Source organism: Neophocaena asiaeorientalis, unplaced genomic scaffold (assembly GCF_003031525.2).
Source record: "Neophocaena asiaeorientalis asiaeorientalis breed wild unplaced genomic scaffold, Neophocaena_asiaeorientalis_V1.1 scaffold54, whole genome shotgun sequence".
NCBI lineage: Eukaryota > Metazoa > Chordata > Mammalia > Artiodactyla > Phocoenidae > Neophocaena > Neophocaena asiaeorientalis.
This window is the reverse complement of record NW_020174938.1, coordinates 2120687-2143722: the sequence shown is the minus strand read 5'-3', so window position 1 is coordinate 2143722 and position 23036 is coordinate 2120687. Positions and strand designations below refer to the sequence as shown.

Below are 23036 nucleotides of genomic sequence, written 5' to 3'. Positions count from 1 at the left end.
TTTCTCGCCTCCCGGCTGGCCAAGGGGGGCGCAGTGACCACCGCCCGAGGAACCTTCACCACCTCTTCCTGGGCAACTCCACGGGGAGAACCCGGGTGGGCGGGAAGCAAGGCAGACTTGTGGTGTTCTGTGATCGGCTCCAGGTCCTGTCCCCTCTCAGGGCCTTAGATTCACTCCCCCCACCCCATAAAAGGATTGGCCTAGAAGTCAGGGAGGACCTCTCCTGAGGGCACAACCTTGCTAATGGTCAGTTAAGTGTTTGGACCCTGAAGGCTGTAGTGCTCAGAGGATGGACTGGCCTGAGTGGATAACAGCTCCTCTGAGCCTATAAGCAGGAGCAAGATGCTTTTCCCTAAGGAGGGGGGGTGGGTTTCAGGCAAAGGGTCAGTAACCTGTGGGGAGCACTCAGAGCCCCATCCTTGCTCTGCTGTGAGAACACGGGATTTTCATCTTGGCCTGGCTCCCTCCTCTCCTTTCTCCTCCCTTCCCCAGCCAGCAGCAGCCTTCTGGGCTGCCTCCCCCCCAGCCAGCTGGTGTATGCTCAGAAAATCCAAACTCATTTCCATGTGAGTGGAGGGGGATATAATTAAGAAGTCCCCTTCCCCAAGTAGAAAGAGAGGGGAGCATCCTGCATGCCCAGGACTCACTGTTGGGGAGGCAGAATCAGACCAGCTTTAAGCGATCTCTGCCCACAGGATGCATAGGGCTCAGCTGTGCAGGCAACCTGATGACCTGGTGGTGACCCCCGGCAGGGTCCGGCCCAGTCCCTCTGCAGTTATCTGAACAGCCCCAGGAAGCTCTGCCATCAGCTCATCTTTTCAGAGCCACGTGTTTGCCCTTTGTAAAGAAGTCTCCTCTCCCTCAAACCAGAGAGGGTCCAGACCCTCCATCTCTGTTTCGGCCCAAGGTAACCATGGATGGGAAATCCACTTATCCAGTGCTTACTGGATGTCTATCCCCAGGTGGACTGCACGGAGAGAAGACAGGTTGAGGAGGAAGGAGCAGAGGGGCATTGGGGCCTCCAAGACACACACACCTAGCTGGACTCGATTCACATAGTGCAGACACCACCAAAGACAGGGAACAGGCTGCCCTGGCCCCAGCCCCAGCTCCAGCCCTCTGTCCAGCTCCACAGCCAAGAAAAGGTTATCACCGGGAAGTTCTGCCTTACCATTCCATATTTTGTTTCCAGCTATCCCTTCTTTCTTCCATAAGTACTCCTAAGATACCCCAACAAGCCAAAAGGTGAAATCAGGATGCCTCCAGAGATAGTGCAGGACCAGGTTCCTGGCCTGCTGGGTAGGGCCAACAGCGCCATGATGCCCAGAGGTTCACTGCCACAAAGAGAGGGAGGCTGTGGACAGTCGAACGGCCCCTCCCCAGTCCTATACCCAAGCCTGTGGCCCTGAAGCCAGCAGCACGTCCTGGCCCAGGCTGGCCTCCAAGACTGACACTCTGTTTCCAGCCTCATCTGCTGAACTTTATGACCCCCAGTGCCTGCCCTCTCTGCAAGGTAAGCAAATTAAGAAATTGCCTGCCCTGCCTTTAAGAACTGAGAATTCAGAATTGATAACACTGCCCACGTGCACAGCAACTCACAACACAACCCACTTCCGCCTACGTTCTCCCTGCCAGTCCTACATTCTCTCCCTTAGTGAGCGAGGCAGCACATCCCTATATGAGAGAAGGAAACTGAGGCACAGGGAGGGCGAGAGATCTCCCCAAGCTCAGCTGATGGAGCCATGATGGGAACCTGGGTTTTCTGACTCCAGTAGCAATAGCTGATGCTGAGGTTACTATGTGCCGTGAACGTTTCATAGCCTCGTTTTAATTCATTTCATCTTCGCAAGCTTAAGAGGTAGGTGCTATTATTTGGCTCCTTTTGCAAACATGGAAACCAAGGAACAGAGAGGGGATGAGATGTGGCCAAGGTCACACAGCTCATTAGTGAAGGGCTGGGACTGAAGCCCAGGCAGTCTCTCTGGGGCCCACACCCTTATCTTCTATATCATAATGCTCTCAATGCATCGCACCCTTCTGCTACTGCCTCCTGTGTGTGGCTGGATCCAAACGATCCTCAGAAAGACCCAGACAGGGGCCCAGGTTACCAGGTGCTGAACAGGAGGGCAGGTCAGGGGCTGGGCTCAGCCTCCCAAGAAACAGGGCAGCAGATGGAAACTGGGGCAGGTTCCAGGGAATTTTTTTCCAGGCTGGGGTGAGGGTGAGGGGGTAGTGCTGAAGACTGTCCCACCTCATGTTACAGGGAGGGCCTCTGGCTGGGCTCCTCCACGCTCATCTCAGCACCTGCTTCACCCCAATGGACACCCCGAGCCAGCCAATCTAAGGGCAAAGGGCCAGCACCAGATGGCAGCCCACTCCTGGTTGGCTACAGGCAGCCAGGGGAGGTGAGAAGCGAGCCCATGAAAGTGATTTGGGACAGTAACTCTATAGCAGAAGAGTGCAACTAGAGTAAGGGCATGAAGGAGAACGGGTACCCAGGGTGAGGAGAGCACAGGACCAGTGTTTGGCGTGGACTTGCCTGCCTCAGGTAGCACAGGGAAATCAAACCAGAATGGTGTAGGTGGTGACAGGAGCCTGCCTTCTTCAGTGGGGCCCAAGGCTGGCTTTTGGGCCTGAACCAAGGACAGGGGCACAATCCACACTCAGAGTCAATGATGGGAAATGGATCAGCAGAGGAAGCAACAGATGTGGACGCTGACAGGTCTGAGGGGGAGGCACATTCCTGCCTTCCCCTTCCCTGCCACTCCACATGGGGGGAATAGGGGGAGGAGGCTGTGAGAAAGAAATGATGCGGGGGCTTCTATCTAGGAGAAACCTACCTTGTAGAGGTCTTCCCTGTGGGCAGTGGAGGCACAGCCAAATCCAAGAAGCCCCTTGGGGAGTCAGAGAAATGGACACACATAGACCTGAAGTCCCAAAGCCGCAAGAGGCCCTGGAAGCCTTCCCCAGCCTTCCAAGTAAGGCCTTTTAGGGCCATACTCAGAGCATTCCTCACACTCCAGGCTTCCTCTGACCCCCTCCTCAGCACTGATCCCATGGCTACACCTGGTCTTCAAAGGAGTGACCCACCCCTAACAAGAGGCCTGTGGGAGGTATAAGGAGCCCAAGCCCACAACAGCCCCTTCATGAAGCCTCAGAGCTTGGTGCCCACCTAGGACCTGCAGCTTCTAATAATAGCCAACTCTTCCTGTCCCCCCATCACCACCACCACCCATTGCAGGGGCAGAGAGACCAGGGTGATCTGTCTACAGGGCGGCTGTAGACAGCTCCAGCCCTGGGGGCCATGGGAAAGTACACTCAGTATGACAGACAGCTGATCTTTCAAGAGAAGCTAAAAATGAGTTTTTGTTGAAACTCCCAATTTTAAAATATTTGCAAATAATTCAAAATTAAGATATTGATGGTCATGTAGGCCACATCTGGGAATTCCAACTTCCTGTGTGCTCATGGTGTGTAGGCCCCTGTCTCACAGGCACAGGCATGGTCATAATAGCCTCAGCTACCACTGGACTTGGCCCAACTCATGAAAGACCATGTAAGGGCTCAGGGCTGGACCAAGCGAGGCACGCAGAGGAAACCACCTTGGCTCATACAGACGCTAATACCACATCTCACCCTTCTCTCAGTGGTCTGCCCACCCCTAAACCTCTGACAGGATGTCCCCTCTAGTGCCTGCCCCTCCCCTCCTACCCCAGGCTGCCTCTTCCTTCTAGGCCAGCTCAGAGCCACCCTAAATGAAGAACTTCTCAGAATTGCCACCACCTTTCTTAGCTCTGAGGGTCAATACTTCCCAGCAGCATCCCATTCCTGGATCTCTGTTCTCTGTCCTAGTCATTCTAGATGCATTTTTATTTGACTGGCCCTACCCTAAACTGCTAAGATCGGAGTCTGGTCGGCCAAGTTGAGAGACAAAAAGTAAAAATCCACAGGGGGATATTCAGTGATCAACAGGAGACTGGCAGAAGAGAGACCTTTTCTCCTTCTGTCAGGGCACTCAGCTCACTCCAAAACATGGTAAGTCCTCTCATGGCTTCCAAGGGCAGCCTGGTATCCCTAGCCCCAAAACTCTGCCCATAATGTCACTGGGCTTGTGGCGGGAGTGCCACCTGGTGGCCACTTAAGAACAGAGTCTTAGCAGAGACCAAGCGTGTAGGTAACACAGTTTGACCCTTGAACAACATGGGTTTGAACTGCGTGGGTCCATTTACACGTGGATTTTTTTTTTTTAATAGAAGCTACAGTGCTACACAGTCCTATGCCCGGTCAGTTCAGTCCTCGTATGCAGAACAGCAGTTTCCGAGGGCAGACTGTAAGTTATACGTGGATTTTCGACTGCACAGAGGGTCAGCACCACTAAGCCTGCTTGTTCAAGGGTCAACTATATACACTCCCAAGCCTTTCTGGAGACAAACTCCTCCCTCCACTCCACCCTACTCCCTCTCCTGCCCGCCCCACTCAAAATCCATCTCTGAGCCTCCATTCTCAGTGCCCAAGCCCTGAGGTAGAGCAGGATCTTGTAGGAGTCACGCGGAACCCATCAAGACTAATGAAGTCTCCTGACCAGACATGGCTGGGAGGCCAAAGATCAAGCCCCAGCTTGATCACTGACCCAAGTTAAGCAAGACCCTACCCCAGGCCAGGCCTCCATTTCTTTGTTTACAAAATGAGAAAAAGGAGCTAAATCAGCAGTTCTTCTATCTCCTATCTGGACCAGAGTAGACAAAGCTTTCTCATTCTATCTTCTGCATTTCCTTCTTGTTTGTAGGCTGAAATAAACATGCTTTTAAATCTCTGGAGGATGGAAGGCGTCGCAGGACCCACCCAATTCTGATGTGATCCTTGGGCCTGCTGGGGCCACCTGAGTGAGGAAAAGAAATGCATGCAGACATGTGGTTTCCCACAAACGGTTCACTTTCTTTCATGGATACCGTGATCCAAGAATCCCAATTCTTGGGGTCAGAAGTAACTCTCAGAGGTCATTCAGTCCAACCTGGGAGCCCCTCAAACAGCCCTTTTGGACGTCATGTAGCCTCTGCTAACATACCTCCAGTGGCGATGAGCTTAGCCACAAGGCAGCCTTGCCCCTCTTGTTTAGCTCTGACACAAAGTCTTCTTCCCCAGTGGAAGACTTCTACCCATCGGTCCTAAACCTATCCTCCAAGGCTACACAGACCACGTCTAATCCCTCTTCCTGGAATAGAGCCCTTCAGGGATTTCAACACAGAGGTCATGTCCTTCTAAATCTACTTCTTTTTCAGGGTAAATAACCCCAGTTCCAACTAGGTCCCTCGTGGGGCTTTGCTTGGTCTCTCTAATCCTGGTTGGTTCCTAGGACATCATCAGCCAGTCATTTAACAAACTTCTGCTGAGACTGTCCTAGGTGCTAGGCAGTCTGGTTTATGACCATCTCCTTCAAAGGTCGGTGTCAGATCAGAACACAGCACTTAGAAGAGAGGTGGAGGAGTAAAGGGCTGGAAAGACTTCTTCGCTCCTACTACAGCCCCTCCAAAGGCACTGCCTCCTTGGGCTGAGACACCGGGCTGTTAAATCCTGTTGATCTTAGCCTAGGGTCATCCTTGAGCCATTCCCATCTACCAGCAGTGGCTTTCTGAGATACTGGCTGAGAAAGATTGAGCGTGAATCTGGGTTCAAGAGGGGAAGAAATGAGACCCCATCCCGCAGAAGAGCAAATGGTTTTCCAGTCCCCACCACAGGACCTCGGTGTCCCTGTTCCTGTCCCTCTTGCTAGGGACGCCCAATTGTCAGGATCCTGACTCTTTCGGTCATCTAGAGCATTCACCAGTCCAGCTCTGAGTGCCTTGGCATCTCAGATATACACGTTGTCAACATCCACTTATATAAATTGAGGGAAAATATCAAACAGGACACAACTGAGGCTCCGAGGTTAGGTTCTCTGGGGAAAAGAGACCTACAGCTCAGTCAGTCTGACATAGAAGCCTGATTTCCCTCCAGGACTCAAGCTGCCACTTCCAGGAAGGATGAGTGGTGAACAGACCCTCAGTCCCTCTGAGTAGCTTCCGACCTGCCAGCCAGGCACAAGGTCCCAGGTGGGTGCACTGATGGAATTGTGCTGATACAATCCCACCCAAGTCCTAGAAAGACCAGTTTCCCAGCACAGTCACGTCCGGTTAACAGGAAGCACTCATCTGTAAACGGGGATAATAATGTCTACTTTTCAGGGTTGTTATGAGGACCAACTGAGATGGCATATTGATGCCTAGCTCAATGACTGGCACAGAGAGGGTGCTTGATAAGTGAGCACCATTGCACTGCATTGCTGTGAGCCGCTTTTGCCAAGGTAGAATAGGGCAGTGCCTGGGTCTCTGCAAAATGCATTTCAAGCATAGAGGCCGAATTCTGTCACCAGCAACTGCAGAGGCTACAGGAGCCAAACGCGGCTGAGCCCAGGGAAACCAGGGCCACAGCCAAGCTGACCCGACCCCAGCCCAGGGCCAGAGGGGGTTTGCAGAGCCTGGGTAAGCAGATAGAGGGAAGCCTAAATACCCCACCCCCACCCCCACCCAACATTCACTGCCAGTCTGTGGCAGAGTCAACAAGAGGCCACCTCAGGGTAGGACTCAGAGCTTGGTCGGGGGCCCAGGCCATATGGGGCTGAGGCAAGGAGCAGAACCAGGCCCATGTGCCCAGCAAGCTGTGCCAGCCCAGCCCATGCCAGCCCAGCCAAATTTGAGTTATATCAGGAGAAGGGATCTGTTCAGAAAACTCACCCATCTCTGCATATTTGCATATTCTATTTTGGGGTCTCTTCCTTTTTTTTCCCCTTAGCTTCCTAGAAAAGTTCTCGTGATCAATTCCAACTTCACCTCTGCTGAACTGCAAAAGCTCACTCTCAATCCCATCTCCCCTCCAACTACCCTCTCACTGGAAAGGTACTCCGGAGTTCTCTGCCCTCCCTGCCTCCACTGCTCCCACCTATTCAAGGCCTCAACCCCTGCAACTGAGCTCTGTGATACGTCCCCAAGGTCACCATGGCTAAAGGAGTCAAGTCAAAGGTCAGCCCCTGATTACGTTTCTCTGTGGCATTCCACACCACTGACCATGCCCCACTGTCCAGTTCTCTGCACTCCGTCAGCTCTGATGACCTCTGCTCTCGCCTTCCCAGAGGCAGCAAATCTCCCCCTTCCACGCCCATGCCCATCAGGCACTATCTCCTAGAAAGTCTAACTCCTTAGTGGGCATCCCTTTTCCTCTACCTTTCCCCGGAAAGTTGGATTCCCTTTGCACTTGACACAGGCCCAGCCTTCAACTTGAAAATTCCTGATCATTATCTCCATCCTAGAAACTTCCACCTGTCTACAAGACATCCCCACCTGGCCGTCCCATGGCACCTCAAGCTCAGTATCTCCAAAACTGGTCTTGCACTCCAGATCCCACCCCCACTCCCTCATTCTTGCTGCACCACCATCTACCCACTCACAACCTGCCTGCCCCCCGATCGAGTCCTTCACATCTCACCTCTCTCTCCTCCTCCCAGCTCCCCCACTGCAGCTCTAGTCGAGACCCCCACTGTGTCCCAACCGGAGGCAATGGGCCTCCTAGCTGGTCTCCCACTCCCAATCTCACTTCCCACAAATCCAGCCTCCACGCAGCTGTCAGATTCTCTCACACACGAGTCTGGTCCTCCACTGCCCTGCCTAGAGCCATCCTAGGGGTGCTCTTTGCCTTCAGGATGAAGCCCAAGTTCCTCAGCCTGATGAGACCCACACACTGCCTCCCACTTCTCCACACTCAGAAGGCAGCAGCAGGAAGGGTGCCGCCTCTGGAGTAAGACAGACCTGAGTTTCCAAGGCCGATTTGCCCACTGCCCCACCATGAGACTGTGCACAGATGATCTCACCTCTCCTCCTTGGTGTCTCCATCGGATAAATGGAGCTAATCATAACACACTCACCTTTCCCAAGATGTGCTATCAACACTAACTCCTGAAGTCTCCCCGCCCCCCCCCACTCCTCTCCTCCCCAGCTGCCATACTGCCCGTCACACACTGTCAGTTCTAAGAGGATCACAGCTTCCTCGCTGGTCTCCCCTCCTCAAGCTCGCCCCACTCCCCATCTATTCACACACAGCAGCCAGCTGCCTTTCTAAGATGCAAGCCTGACTCTCTCCCCTGATTCAAATTCTCCTGTGACTTCCCACTGTCCTTAGGATAAGTCCAAACTCCTTGCATAGCTGAAAGTGATCTAGCCTCTGCCTACCTTGAAGTCCACCCTCACACACAGGGCTCCAGGAGCTGTGTCCTCTCCTCTCCCAGCCCACCCTGCACGTACACCTCCCTGCCCAATTCCTCCTCACCTCCTGCAGGTCTCAAGTCAGACGCCACCTTCTCCAAGCAGCTCTCCCTCACACACAGCCCCACCCTAACCCAAGTGAGTGCCCCTTCCTATGAGCTCCAAGCCCACAGGACCTGCCTGGCCCACTCTCATCAGGCTTTAGTGTAAACACCTGTTGGTCTGTCTTCCCAATGGCATGGCTCTGTGAGACCAAGGACCTTGTCATGTTTACCTGGCACAAGGCAGAGACTGAATGAATGTTTGTTGAAAGGGTAAAGCAGACAATGGCAAGGAAGGAGTCCTTGGCCCATGGAAAGCCCCAGGCTCGGTGGAGGAACTTACCAGACTCAACATATATTATTTAAAACATGGCTACAGGAAGCAAAGCCAACATGCCAAGACCCTGGAGGAAAAAGCTGACAAAGAAGGGAAAGGGAAATCGTGGGGACCGTTCAATTCTGGGAAACAGTATAACTGGTATTTGGGAGTCAGTTCCAGGGGCAGGGCAAGGTCACCCAAGAGCTTCGCAGCATAATGGGCCGGGGGAATTAAGGAGCCCCAGCACAGTCCCTGGAGGCAGGGTGCAAGTTGCCACAGAATGGAAATCAGCCCTAGGCAGTCTGTATCACGGGGACGGGAAGGGCTGTGTCAGCCCCATTTGACCACGGCAGGCCTGTGAGGATGGAACTGGCCTTTGTTCCCATCACAAACCAGAGACAGCGGGTTCAAAGACAGAGCTTCCTGGTCTTTGCTCCTGACCACGAAGAGGCAGCTGGGTTCCAGGCAGACCACTGAGGCACAAAGAGACCTGGCACCAAGAAGCCTGGTGAGCTCTGAGTCTTTTCAGCCAATTCAAACACCCCTCAACGTTAACTCTAGGATGGAGAGGGAAATGTGGAGACTTCACATTTTCTGGCAGGCCACTATTCCAGATATGGCCTGCGGTTCAGGCCATATCTGGAATAGTGGGGCCTCCCAAGTACCTCTCTTTAAGAGTATCACTGATGGATTGGCGGTCATCCAGAGAGAGAAACAGGACGTGCTGGGGACCAAAACCAGGAGGACAGGTCAAAGGGCAAATGAATTGCTACCACTCTCCTGAACTCACGGAGCCCAGCTCACAGAGCAGAGGGAGCAGGCCTGTTCTGTGTGGTCCCTCAAGACAGAAAGGGGGCCAAGGGGTAAACGCTCTGGGGAACAAAGGACAGAGTAGGCAGTCCTTATCAGTGGTAAAACTTTTGTCCCAGGGAGTGACAAGCAGAAGACGAATGACCGTGATTGTGGATGCTGTGGATGAAACCTCTGGCAAAGGGACACAGCAGGAGCAGACCTCTGAGCAACTTCCCACCGAGACACCAGCTGAAGGATTTTTCTCCTGACAAAGTAGTCAAAGCACATGAAACCCACTCGCTCAACTTGGACATGTCTGCGACGTGCCAGGGAACACTGTGCCAGGGGAACGAGAGCTCGGGCAGATGGAGCAGCAGCTTGGGGGTTCGTGCCCTCTCTTCAGTATGAAAGCCGGGCCCTGTTTGTGTTGGTGTTGGTGTTTAGTATTGTTATTTAACGGCTCTTGTATTTACATCTTCAGGAGAGAGAAGAGGGCCCTGCCTCCTGGCATGGCTCTGAGGCCTGGATTCTGGCATCATTACAGAACAGGCCATCAAAGAGTGCCTGGTGAGACTAGGCCAGGGGAGGGACAAGAAATCTTTTGAAAGCCTTTGGGAGGGGGAGTGATGTGGAGGGTGAGCTTCCCCGACCTGCTGCCCCGGAAGTCCACCTGGCCCCTCCTGAGACCGGTCACCTCAGAAGCACAGCCTCTTCTGGCCACAGCTGTAACACAGCAGCCACATGGAGACTGGGCAGCAGTCCTTGGGCACATCCTGAGGATGCCACACCCAAAGCACCAAAGGCTCTGGGGGCTACCACTGGAAACTTCTGCCAAAAAACCAGCGTGGGCATCACGCAGCATATCAGGATGTGGATCTAAAGTTCTCCACCCAGGGCCCAGAAGCAGGGACCAGCTGTGCTCCCTGATGCCACGGCACCAAAACCTGCACACCGTGCTTGCCCCACTGCCTCTACCAGCTCAGATCAGCCAGAAAGGCCAAGCACTGGGCAAAGCAGAAGGTCGACCATCAGGTGTATTGGGGAGAGGAGGGATGGGGCACCTTCAAGAGTGCTTCCCATGGGCAGCGGCCTTGGCAGTTTGCTGGGGGCTCAGGAGGAGCAGGGAGTTCATGGGGCTCCTCCGGCAAAGATGAGCTCCAGGGCCGCTTGGATGTCCCCCCCAGTGGCTTGCAGGGCCCGCAGGCTCAGCTCATCATCCTGGATGCCCATGTCACGCAGCTGCTGCAGCTGGGGCTGCCACTGGCTCTGCAGAAAGACAGGACAGGCAGAAGCTGTTAGTTAGGCTCCTACAGTGACTTGCTTATGTCTGTCCTTTCAGGGGGAGAGAGAAAGGTGGGTTCCCTCAGTAAAGTTGCTGATGTGAAGTTCCATACAACACAGCGCTTCTAGGAGAACTACAAGAGAGGCTGAGGGTTTAGAGAACAAGTTACAGTAAAAGTCTTTCCAATAAAAAAGGGGAAAATGTAACATAAGGATCAAAAGAGAAATCACAAAGTACTCAATGTCTAAATTTCAAAAGATTAAGTTTCTTTCTCCTGCTGTATGTATAGACACACACACAAACGGGTGGGTGGGTACATTTTTAAATTAACTTCGCTTTTCACTATGATACACAGTGAAAAGTCTCGCTCTCATCTACTCCCCTCCCCACCCCGATAACGTATTTTATTTTCTTTGAAGAAATACGAATATATATTCCTATATTTACCCTTTCCTTACACCCCTCCTTTTATTCCCCCAACATATTAATGTATCCTAGAGAGCTCCCTATGCCAATACATAAAGAACTTTTTAATAACTGTATAACATTCCAACTTGTGGATGTCCTGAAATGTACAACTGGGCTGTTCCCAGTCTCTGCCATTACAAACAACACTGCAGTGACTGGTTGTGTACAAATCTCATCTTCTACATGCACATACATCTTCAGGATAAATTTTGAGAAATGGGACTGCAAGGAATTACACAGCTTTAAGGGCCATCTGTACTTCCTTCTTCATGAATAGTCTGTTCATGTCTTTTGCCCATTTTTCTATGGCGTTCTTGGTCCTAAACCACAAGAACTTCTATAGTTCAGGGAGGTTTTGCCCTTTGTCTGATACGTGCAGATTTCTTGCCCAGTTTGTTATTAGCTTTCAGACGTCTCTTTTTTTTGGTTGGTTGGTTGGTTGGGTTTGATTTGCTATGCAGCAACATTCACATTTATTAACTCAAAATATCTTTTACTCTTTATACAATGGTTCCTCGATTTTGACTTTCAGCTATGAAAGTCCTTCTCTACCCTAAGAGTTTAAAGAAATTTCATATTTTCAAAGCTTCATCAATATCTCTATCCCATGCAGAAGGAAGTACACACCTGAGGGAAAAGGCCGTGTTCACACTATGGGAAGGAGAAGGCAGTGGGGATGAAATGCAAATTCAGAGAAGTAGGCAGGCAAGGGTGAGGATGTGCTGGGCTTTTAAAAAACTGCACAAACCAACTCAAACTCATGTTACAGGCCAGGGAGACACATGAAAGCTTCTGAGCTGGAGAGCAGAGTGAACAGGCATCAGGATGGGGAAGATGAAGGAATGGAAAAGACCAGCTGTCCACGGGTCCTGCTCCCGTTCCTCTCACTGTCCACCAGGGCCATGTGGGCTGCCGAAAACCACTCGGGCCTGACCCTGTCTCTATCACTTAATGGCTTGATGACCGTGGACAAGTTCCAGAAATGACTTTCATGCCCCAGGCTTAGGAGCAAAGGAAAGAGAGTGAAGCAAACAGCCTGTGCACAGAGGCATGCAGTAGAATGTGAACCCCTTGGGTCATGCACTTAGCTGCTAGCTAAGCTTCCACATTCCGCAAGGCAGGGGAGATGGTGTCACTCGCTGCTTAAAATCTTCCATGGCTCCCTGGTGACCACAGGACAAGACTAATCTCCTTACGCAGGCACCCAATGAGGCCCTCACACTCAGGCTCCTGCTCTCCTTTACTCTGGCTCCATCTCAGGATCCTCCCCACAAGGACACCGCCTTCTGGGCTTGCCTATTTGAGTTTTGTCACCTGTACCTCCACATTCACTCAAACAGGTGGCTGGGTCTACCTGGACACCATGTCCCCTCAACCAAACACCCCTTCCCTGCCTGGCTAACCTCTAACTAATTCTTTGACAGTCAGTCCAAACACCCCTTCCTCAGAAAAGGTTTCCCTGACCTAGGCCCTCACCTCAAGCCTGGGCTGGGCTTCTCACCCTGTTGCTCCCTCACTGCAGTAACTGCCTGGCACCCCTCCATGGCAGGGATGAGCACTGGCTCGTCTCTACCCCAGGAGCTGGACCCAGGCCCGGTATATACGTGCTCAAGGCTCAGTCACCGCTCACAGAATGGATGAGTTGTCTCTTCAATTAAAACTGCCACAAGGATTCAAGCCAGGTGGTCAGCGGCGCCAGGCCGTGGTCACTGGGTGCAGGAGTGGAAGCCACAGGGACAACTGCCCGTGCTGGGAGCATCCTCTCCTGTCACACTGCCACGCCCCAGCTGTTCCTGGAGCAAAGCAGGCCAAGTGGGAAGGGCCTCCAGAGAGCAGAAGAAAGCTCAGTGTCCAAAGTAACTAAGAAGCCATGTGAACATCAGGAGTGGGGAAGACTGACCTGAAGGCTGGGCTGCCCGGAGGCCTGCAGCGCATGCTGTAGAGCTTGGCTGAAGAGATCATTGGTGATGGGCGTCCCTGACTGGACGCCGGATGACACCGGGGAGGTCCCTGACGAATGGCCCTAGAGACAAACCAGGGTCAGCGCCACGCTCAGAGACACCTCAGTCTCCCAGCACATACCCACTGCTGTCACATCACCCAGGGTGCCCCTGGGTGCCCCACGACTGCCTCCCAGCAGGGGCCTGCATGAGACAACCACACAGAGGTACCCAAAAGCTCTCTATGTGGGCGGGAAAGGTTCTGTTCTCTTTTGCTCCAGGGAGATGGAATGGAGCCCCCGACCTAGCCTAGGACCCAGCACTGGGACAGATGGCCTTGCAAGCTGGAGTGACCGTCACCAGGAATGCTTAAGCCTGTGATGTCTGGCCACTTTCAGGGACAAGTGAGGGTGTCTTATGTGACGGAAGGTTCTTCCAAAGTGCTGGCAGGAGTTAATCAGACTTCCCGTGATGAACCCCAGACTTCTAAGCCCTAAAGGCTGGTGACGGGAAGGTCGCCACTGGGACCTTCTCCCTTAGGGGCCTGGCCTTGATCTTCCCGCCCTCTCTCCATACCTGGGTGCCAGGAGTTGGCGTGTGAGAGCTGCTCTCCGGAGTGCTGGCCAGGGCCAGGGCGGTGGCCAGCTCGCTCTGGGTGATAGGTCGGGGCCCGGCAGCTCCACTGTACCCCAGGGAAGCTGGGCGGGAGCTGGGTGTGCTGCTCGAGGGCGTGGACCTGGCGCTCTGAACAAGAGAGGCACCAAGAATCAGGGAAGCAGCCCTGTGACGTTCTCCGATGAAGCCCACCCCCGTTCCAGGAACAGTTCTTGGGGAACCTCCCCAAGCTGCCAGGTTCAGACAGCAATAGTATGACATAGCTGGGTCACCAAAGGGTCTCCCGATCACCACCCAGCCGGGGCGTGCCAGGTCCCAGGGAGGGGTGCATCCCCAGCGCCATCTCCCCCGAATGGCAGGCAGCCAGGCCACTTACTGGGTGAAAGTCATCCTCATCATCAGAGAGCCCTTCAAACAGGAAGCCACCTGGAGGAGGGAGAACAGAGGCACAGGCGCAGCTCCAGAATCTCAGCTCTAGTTACTCTCCAAATTCATATTTTCATCTCTCCCCTTGGAAAATTACAGGACAGATGCACTCCTTGACTCAAATTGAGAGTTCCCAAGGAACGCCCTCTGCCAGCACTATACATAGCTGCTGAGTAAAGCAAACCCCTGGACCACTGCCCGCTCCCGAGGGGGCCTGTGTTCCACTGTCCTGGGGCTCACCTGGCATATCCCGGTACGAGCTGGAGGGCATACCCCGGGAAGAGGAGTCGGCCCCCGGCAGTGGGGTGCTGCCTGCCACCGAGTGCAGAACCAAGACAATGGCATTGACCAGAGCCGGGTGAGCAGGCACTAACCTGAGATGGGGCAGGAAGAAACCCAAGTGTGACTAAGAAGGAAAAAGCACCCTTGGCCACGACAGGGATTCTGGGTGCCCCTAACAGCAATCAAGTCACCCACGCCTGCCCTTCAATTTCCCAGTCTTCAGCACTTCCCTCCAGTCGGCTTGTGCCCCTGCTGCTCTGTCCCCAGGAACAGCGAGGCCTTCACCCCCGGGCCCCCCTGCAGATGCTTCACCTTCCCCTCTGGCAATGCATGATGGGACATGCACAGCCCAGGAGGCTCAGGGGTCAGTTTCTGGTCTGGACTCCACCACTACTTCACTGGGCAATCTTTGACAGGTCCCTTGTCATTCCAGGCTTTGGATGTTTTCTTCACTTGCAAATAAGGGGACACAACCTCTACTATCCCTTCCAGCTCTAAAATTTTGGGATGTATGCACCTGTGTCTTTCCCAGCTTAAAATCCTTCAACGGCTCCCTAATATCTACTGAATGAGATCTAAAGTGAGCATGGCCTGCAAAGCCACCTCCCTCAGAACCTGCTTCATCCCAACATCTCTGCATGCCCCTGCCCTTGGGCTTGTTATTCCCCCCATAGCCCTTGCTCCTTCTCACCTCCTGACACATTTAGAAGACAGATTTGGGGGATGGGCTGCAAGAGCAGAATCCAGGGCAACGATTAGGTTTCTGGCCCGACCATGAGGAGAGATAGGGTCCCCTTAATAAGATGGGTATACTTACGTATCAAGCATGTTGGGATCAGCAAAGACAGAGAAGAGGTCCTTGTCCTGCAGAACCCCTGAAGGAGAACAGGGCTCACCTCAGAGACTGGAAATTTAGTCAGATCCAGTGGGGAGAAGAGACTTTCAGGCCTCAGAGCAACCGGCTTAACAGGGACGCAAGACTACAAAGCAGCCCTCACGAGAAGAGGGCGAAACAAAGCCCCAGGAGCACAACGACGTGCTCTCCATCTTGCTCCCTACTTGCCCCCCGCACTTAGGTTACATGCTGTGTACCACTACACCAGCCTCTCTTCCCCTTATCTCTGGGTTCTTCCCTTATCCATCAAGGTGTGCAGGAAGTCTTCCCTGATGGCTGTGGTTCGGGCTAACAGCTGCCCTCACATGGCTTCCTCACAGTCTCATTTCTGATGTTAGTCAGGCCATATTTTCGCTGTGGGACTGACAACTCGTGGAGGGCTGGGTGTATGGAATACATCTGGATTATTCCCCCTCCAGCCACAAGACCAGTGATTCTTCACAAGATGGTCAAAGGTTCTTTAAGGTCATTGCCTCCTCCTGGTTTCTCCTTCTCCAACAGCTCCTATTTCCTTAAGCTCAGCCTTGCACTTACCAAGAGCAATGGGGTCACTGCTGAGGCCTGGGGTGGCCACAATGATCTGATCCAGAGATTCCTTATTGCTGAGCATCTTAAAGACCTGCAAGAGAAGTGGGGAGGGCTGAGCACTCCAACTAGCTCAATGCACTCAGCAAATCCCCACACTCTGCTGAAGTACTTCCTCCCTCTAAGTGCTTGCACATACACCACCGCAATGGGACAGTAGCCCCAGGAAACAGATGAACCTCTTTTTTCTCTGAGATCATGGCTTACTGGAGGGGAAACAAACAGTGTAAAAGCAAGAGCACAGTAAACCTTCAATCTCTGGTCTTTTCCCCCATTTACAGCTCTAGTGCTTCTAAAATAAAAGCTCTCATTAAAAGCCCAATAACAAAGGTTTCTCTAGATCCCAAAAGTCCTTTTCAATCTCCACACAATTACCATTTCACATTTATATATATTGGGAAGTTTGCAGCTGTATTAATCTTTTTTATTTATTTATTTTTTGCGGTACACGGGCCTCTCACTGTTGTGGCCTCTCCCGTTGCGGAGCACAGGCTCCGGACGCACAGGCTCAGCAGCCATGGCTCACGGGCCCAGCCGCTCCCCACCATGTGGGATCTTCCCAGACCGGGGCACGAACCCGTGTCCCCTGCATCGGCAGGCGGACTCTCAACCACTGAACCACCAGGGAAGCCCTGCAGCTGTATTCATCTTGATTATCGACTCTCCTATAGAAAGACATCAGTGCATTTTCCCAGTGAGGAAATCCTGGTAAGGAGTGGGGGGCAGGCAGTTCAGCCAAAGTCAAAGAATGAGGCCCAGCAGAAACAGTATATGCATCCTTTGCTGTAACCATATTCATTCCATGAGGCCAACGTCAGGAGAGGTTGTATCATTATCATTAGAGGGAGTCAACAATGCCTAGCTGAGAGCCTCTCTGGGGGAAGATAGGGCTCTACTGAGACCCACAGACATGGCAAAAACTCCCCAAGGAACTCTTGGGAGCCTTGGCAACCGGCTTCCAGCTCCCTCTCTACACCACTTCAACCCCTCTCGAGCAGGCCTGGCAAGCATCTCGCAGGGGGCTCAGCACATACTCACCGCCTCCCTGTAGGAGGAGCTGCTGTGCAGGGCAGTGTGCAGCACCCGGAACTCCCGCAGGGCAGCCACTTTGTCCACAGGTTCTGGGGACAAGACACTCAGTTACCCTACAGCCCGGCCCTGCCCCTGCTGCAGACGCACCTCACTTCAGCAAGTGCCCAGGTGCAGGTTCCCTTCCCTCATCCCCCCACTAAAAATGGGCACCCGATCAGAAAAAAGCATTTATGTCATAGATGTGAGAACTGCACTCCTTTCAAGTATCTTCAGTAGATAAGCAAATTCAAGTTCCAGCAGAGGGGAATCTTACCACATGAAAGAGACTGTTCTGACCAATATCCCACTGCAGGAGTTCTAGGCTTTTCACATTTGAAAAGGAGGAGGGTATAAGGAACCCAGCAGACTTTTGTGCAATGATTTAAAATAAGTGCTGCAAGCCATCTGAACAATATGGAGCTATGTTGACACAATATGTTAAGAGAAAGAAATAGAACATGGTTGTATGCGCATTCTCTAGTAAAACTTTGTGATGTGTGTCAGTGTGCACGTGGGCCCAGGCTGGAAGGGAACAAGCTAGGGTGACAGGATCAGGGGTAACTCTTTTCTTTTGGATATTTTCTTTCAGGCCTCTGTAATATTATTTTGATTAAAAAAAACAAATACAACAATGACCAAGAAAACACTGTACTTCTAGGGTTCTTAACAAACTCATCACATGTCCAAAAACAAGCATGTCACTGGGACTCAAAGCTCCTTTTTGATCTTTGGACACAATGACTCATATACATGGGAACGTTTAGCAGTTGTCTCAGTTTTACTTGGTCACTTTACTATTTAGGACATCAGCCCATCTCACAGGTAAAGAAATTTGGGTAAAAGAAGGGGGAGTAGGCAGGAAGTCCACCCTGGGTCACACTTTTAAAAGTGTGGTGACCCTCACCCAAAACGGCTACTTGTGATTATATGGACTGTGTACTGCCCAAATCCAGACGCACCATTCCCAGAGCAAGGTGAACAGCATCCCTAGGGTTCAGTGTGGCAACCACATCCTTACCTATAGCTCTAATCATGAGGGTTGTCTCTTTTGAAACATATTCACCTCAAGTAAATCACCTAATTTATTCATTCAACAAACCTGTGCTAAGCATTTACTCCATGGTTTTGGAGTAAATCTTGTTTTGTGCAAGGCACAGGAATACAAAAAGTGAGTGTCCCTGCCATCAAGGAACTTAACAGTAGGAGAAATGAGACTGAATTAAACACACACACACAATTACAAAATACCATGCTGAGGACTTCAACAGAGGCACGGACCACAGCGAGGGCATTAGGAACATGGAGGCAGACAGCCATTACTGAGAGGGAGGCCCACACAGAGCTGCCTCCCAGAAGAGAACGTTTGAGAGGGATTATTTAAGGTAAAGCAGATGTTTACTGGGAAGAGAAGGTATTCCAGGCCTAAGTGAGAACGAGTGCAAAGGCATGGAAGAATAGAAGAGGTGCTTCGAAGGAACAGTAAGTCGTTCTTGGTGGCTGGAGCCCGGGGTACACACCCCTGCTCAAACAGCAGGCCTAAGTGAGATCCTAAAGGAATTTGTAACCCTCTGCGGAGAACCACCAAAAGGATCCAGGTGGGAAGGAAGAAACTGACACCTTTTCCTCCTACAGGATCTAATCTGGTGGGAGATAAAAGAAATGTGCTTCCTTTTGGAAGAACACTCAAGGATAAAATACCCAAAATGCTGTCACAAAAGTTTATTTTCAAATCTAAAAGTTTATTTTCACCTCCCAACAAAAAGTCCGTTTGTTTCAAAAATAAATCTCCAGGCAGAAGGAGGGATGAAAAGGACTCAAAATCTTAAGCCCACAATCAGCTAAGAGTTATGCTTGTCTCTTTAACATCTCTGAGCTAGTTTCACCCTCTGGAAGTGAGAGGCAGCCAGCTCAGTGGAAAGAACATGGGCTCTTGAGCCAGGAAAACCTGGATTCACATCCCAGCTCTTACAGTCATTTTCTAAGCAGGTGACCTTGAATAAATACCTTTCTAACCCGCTTTTTCTTGTCTATAAAATGCTAATGCTGTTACCCTACCCTGCTGAGCCACTGTAATGATTAAATGAGATACCAAAGAGAAACAATCTGGCTGGAAGAAGCAACAAATGCTACTTTCCTTCTGTCAATCCCCTCCAGCCAAAGATCAGAGGGGTACACCTACAGTTGAGCAAGTTGCGTTTACTGCTCTTACAGAGAGAATGCCACCACGAGACCCATGGGGCATCTCAATAAGAGGGAGTCAGAAAGAACTTATAGGATTTGGGCTTTGGTTGGGTGACTTGGCAGGTGAAGTTTAAGGAAGCAGGGTTTTACTCTGGACTAGAGGCTGTCAGGAAGTATGATTATGATCACGTATCTTAATAATTCTTATCTAGAAGGAAGGAAAACTAGCGCAAGGTGAAAGCTGTAATTGGTAAAGAAGCAGCAGTCACTCATAATTGCCAGGATAGAGGGATATTTGGTCATTTTTCTGGTTTGGACAATGTTCATGTTTTTGTCTCTGTTCAGAAATGAGAAGAATCTTGTTTTTGTCTTGATCCATTACAGTCCCAGAGTGAGTGGCCTTGTAGATGTTGGTGACCTGTGAAATTGTTCATGTTTCAAGGCCTAGCTGAAGGCCAGGCCAGCCCCCAGATGTCAGAGACTGCCTTTCTCTTTCTCACTTCCCATCAGGGTACAAAAGAAGATCTTTTGTCCTTTATGTTTAGAATTGAAAAGAGGAAAAATTTCAAGCTAATAACCAGTCAAAGCAATCGTGAACATTATTAAAATATGTCAAACTGCCCGTTTTTAACAAAGCTAATCTCTTATACAGCTTAGCTTTATCTTTGGGGAGGCTTTTAAAACACAGATGCAAAATTTAAATTCCAAGCAGCACCTTTTATTAATAAGTCAAAAAAGCATTAGAGGCTTTGTATGTTTTCTCCAAGAGCTACTTTCATACCACTCAAACATTTTCAAACTTCAGGAAAATAAATTATCAGTATAGCAGGAGTGAGGTGACTGAACAAATCACCGCCTGCAACAGTTTGTGCGAAGATTTGCTAACATGAGAGCACACTACAGCATTTAGAGGAAAGCAGGGAGTTTCCAGCTTCTTTCTAATGAGAACAACAATAACAGAAATACAAAGTTCACTCCCTAAAGGAATTTAAATAGACACATCCTCCCCACCCCATTAAAACAGTGGGTAATGAACTTAAAAGTAGAGAAACAAATCCCTTTCTGTTAGTGGCATTGGCAGCAAGATCAAAATTGTACTCTGTTAATCAATGTGGTCTAATCCAATAAGTAATAAAGATATCCTCTATTATCATCTCAGTAAATCACCCCTTTGTTCCACCCAGGCCCTTGCTTCAAGAACACACACAGACCCTCCTTCCAGGCCCTTGCCTCAAGAACACACACAGACCCTCCTTCCCTTGTAGATATTACAGAAGCCCTGCCTGTCTTACAGACAGCACTCTCTCACCTGGTTTCTGATCAGGCTCAGGCCAGGACTTGCGCAGAACATGGACTGTGGACCCAGGCTGAATGCCATAGAAGTCAAGGGTCTGATCATCTTTTAGCTTCCGGCCACAGTAGATCAGATCTAAAAAAAAAAAAGAACTGTTCATTTATATTTTGCTCCTCAAAACAATTTAAATGATTTTTGTCCCCTAAGAACCTTATCTTGATTGGACAGATAGCTAGAGAATGATATATGCTTTTAAAGGTACTCTTACTTAATAAATACATTTTTAAGTTTTTTTATTTGGCTGTGTTGGGTCTTCACTGCTGCTGGCGGGCTTTCTCTAGTTGAGGCGAGCAGGGGCTCCTCTTCGTTGCGGTGCACAGGCTTCTCATTGCGGTGGCTTCTCTTGTTGCGGAGCACGGGCTCTAGGTGCATGGGCTTCAGTTGCTGTGGCACATGGACTCAGGAGTTGTGGCACACAAGCTTAGTTGCTCCGTGGCATGTGGGATCTTCCCGGACCAGAGCTCAAACCCGTGTCCCCTGCATTGGCAGGCGGATTCTTAACCACTGAGCCACCAGGGAAACCCAATAAATACATTTTAATAACAACTGTTAGCGAGCACAAACTGATAAAACACAGAATCTATGCAGGAAAACTCTAGAGCTTAACACCATGGAGACTGCTCGATTTAAATGAATGGGAAAATGCAACAATAAAAAAGGATGAACCCCATATTTTTATGACTGAAAACACACTTTTTGCCAGCTTATACCATTTTGTCAGTTTATATGACATTGAGTTTATAATATAATTTAATTATATTCACTTTCACTGCCGGGGCCTGGGTTCAATCCCTGGTGGGGGAACTAAGATCCCACAAGCCACGCAGGGAGGGGAAGGAAGGGAGAGAGGGAGAGAGGGAGGGAGGGAGGGAGGGAGGGAGGAAGGAAGGAAAGAAGGAAGGAAGAAATTATATTTAAATTCCTTCTTCCTCCACTTAGAATGCCCTTGCCATCTGTCCTTTTTCACTGCCTTACCTCTAACCAACCAAAAATCCTTCTAACCACCCCTTAATACCCAGCTCAAATGCCATATACTGAGGGGCTTTCCCTAGCCAGCTCCTCCTTCCTAACCTAAATTCTTTTTTTTTTTTTGGCTGTGCCGGGTCTTAGTTGCAGCACGCAGGCTTCTTAGTTGGGGCATGCGAATTCTCAGTTGCAGCACGCATGCAGGATCTAGTTCGCCGACCAGGGATTGAACCCAGGCGCCCTGGATTGGGAGCACGGAGTCTTACCCATTGGACCACCAAGGAAGTCTCCCTACCCCAAACTCTTGCTCTATCAGAGAAATAATTCAACAATGTCATAGTTAAGGAATGTTGTGATAAAGTAGCTCAGTATAACGAAGGACTAAAATGGCAACAATAGTTTCATTATGATTTGTGTTTCTATTCACCCAACAACAATCACTTCCATTATGATTTGTGTTTCTATTCACCCAACAACAATCAACTCCCTGGAGTGTTAACATTAGGAGACAAATCCCAAACTCTTAATTTACCCTTTAATTCCAGAATTATTCTCCCCCAAAAGAGATCAGAGCAGCAGCCCATCCTTAGTCCACAGAGGCTCACCGATCAGTTCGGGGTCTGGAACAGACTCCTGGAGTTTGCCAGCAATGAGCTGCTTCAGAAATGAAATACTATAGCCTCCCAGTGAGTATTCTCCGAGCTCTGTCTCTGGCAACCGAAGAATAGATTTGGGGGCAAGTGGCTGGTCAGCCAGCTTCACCGCCAGGTGCCAATCTGAGAGAGACATCCTCTCTCTTTCGCGCTCTCTCTTTCTCCCTGTAAGGAACAAAGCCTTAGTGGTTAAAGGACAGACCACCACCCTACACCGCCCCCACCCCACCAGGGGGCTGAATGAGAGGTAATTCAGGGTGACACTTGGAAAAGCGCAAGATGCAGCATCAGGAGGCCAGAACTAGAACCTGGGGTCCTCTCTTCACTCATCCTATGACAGACAGCAAGGGACTTCAGCTCTCTAAGCCTCAGTTTCTTCAGCTTTAAAGTGGACATAAAAATGTCATGCCAGGGGCTTCCCTGGTGGCGCAGTGGTTGAGAGTCCGCCTGCCGATGCAGGTGACACGGGTTCGTGCCCCAGTTCGGGAAGATCCCACATGCCGCAGAGCGGCTGGGCCCGTGAGCCATGGCCGCTGAGCCTGCGCGTCCGGAGCCTGTGCTCCACAACGGGAGAGGCCACAACAGTGAGAGGCCCGCGTACCGCAAAAAAGAAAAAAAAAATGTCATGCCAGCTAATAGGAATGTTGTGAGGTTCAAATGAGATCATCCAACACTCTCCCTTATGTACACTCCGTGTTTCTTCATCAACTCTTGCTTTAACTACCACACAGCTTTACAAGAAGCTCCCTGCCTCTGGCCTCTCCCTACCAAATATCCATGCTGCCACCCAAGCCATCATTTTATTTTTTATTTATTTATTTTCGGTACGCGGGCCTCTCACTGTTGTGGCCTCTCCCGCTGCGGAGCACAGGCTC

At 50.8% G+C, this 23036-nt stretch overlaps 1 protein-coding gene across 3 annotated transcripts in view; it reads right to left on the bottom strand.

The window, feature by feature from the left end:
- Positions 1-8667: 8667 nt before the first annotated feature.
- Positions 8668-23036, bottom strand: part of UBL7 (ubiquitin like 7) — a 16723-nt gene continuing 2354 nt past the window's right edge. For all 3 annotated transcript variants that reach the window (XM_024761715.1, XM_024761716.1, XM_024761717.1), the window contains exons 2-11: positions 22114-22326; positions 20498-20617; positions 16975-17057; positions 15886-15970; positions 15274-15331; positions 14415-14548; positions 14125-14174; positions 13710-13877; positions 13094-13216; positions 8668-10709 (exon numbers count right to left, since the gene is read on the bottom strand). In XM_024761715.1, the coding sequence (XP_024617483.1) occupies positions 10572-10709; positions 13094-13216; positions 13710-13877; positions 14125-14174; positions 14415-14548; positions 15274-15331; positions 15886-15970; positions 16975-17057; positions 20498-20617; positions 22114-22326 (1172 nt within the window). In that variant the 3' untranslated portion in view covers positions 8668-10571. The remainder of the gene's footprint in view (positions 10710-13093; positions 13217-13709; positions 13878-14124; positions 14175-14414; positions 14549-15273; positions 15332-15885; positions 15971-16974; positions 17058-20497; positions 20618-22113; positions 22327-23036) is intronic.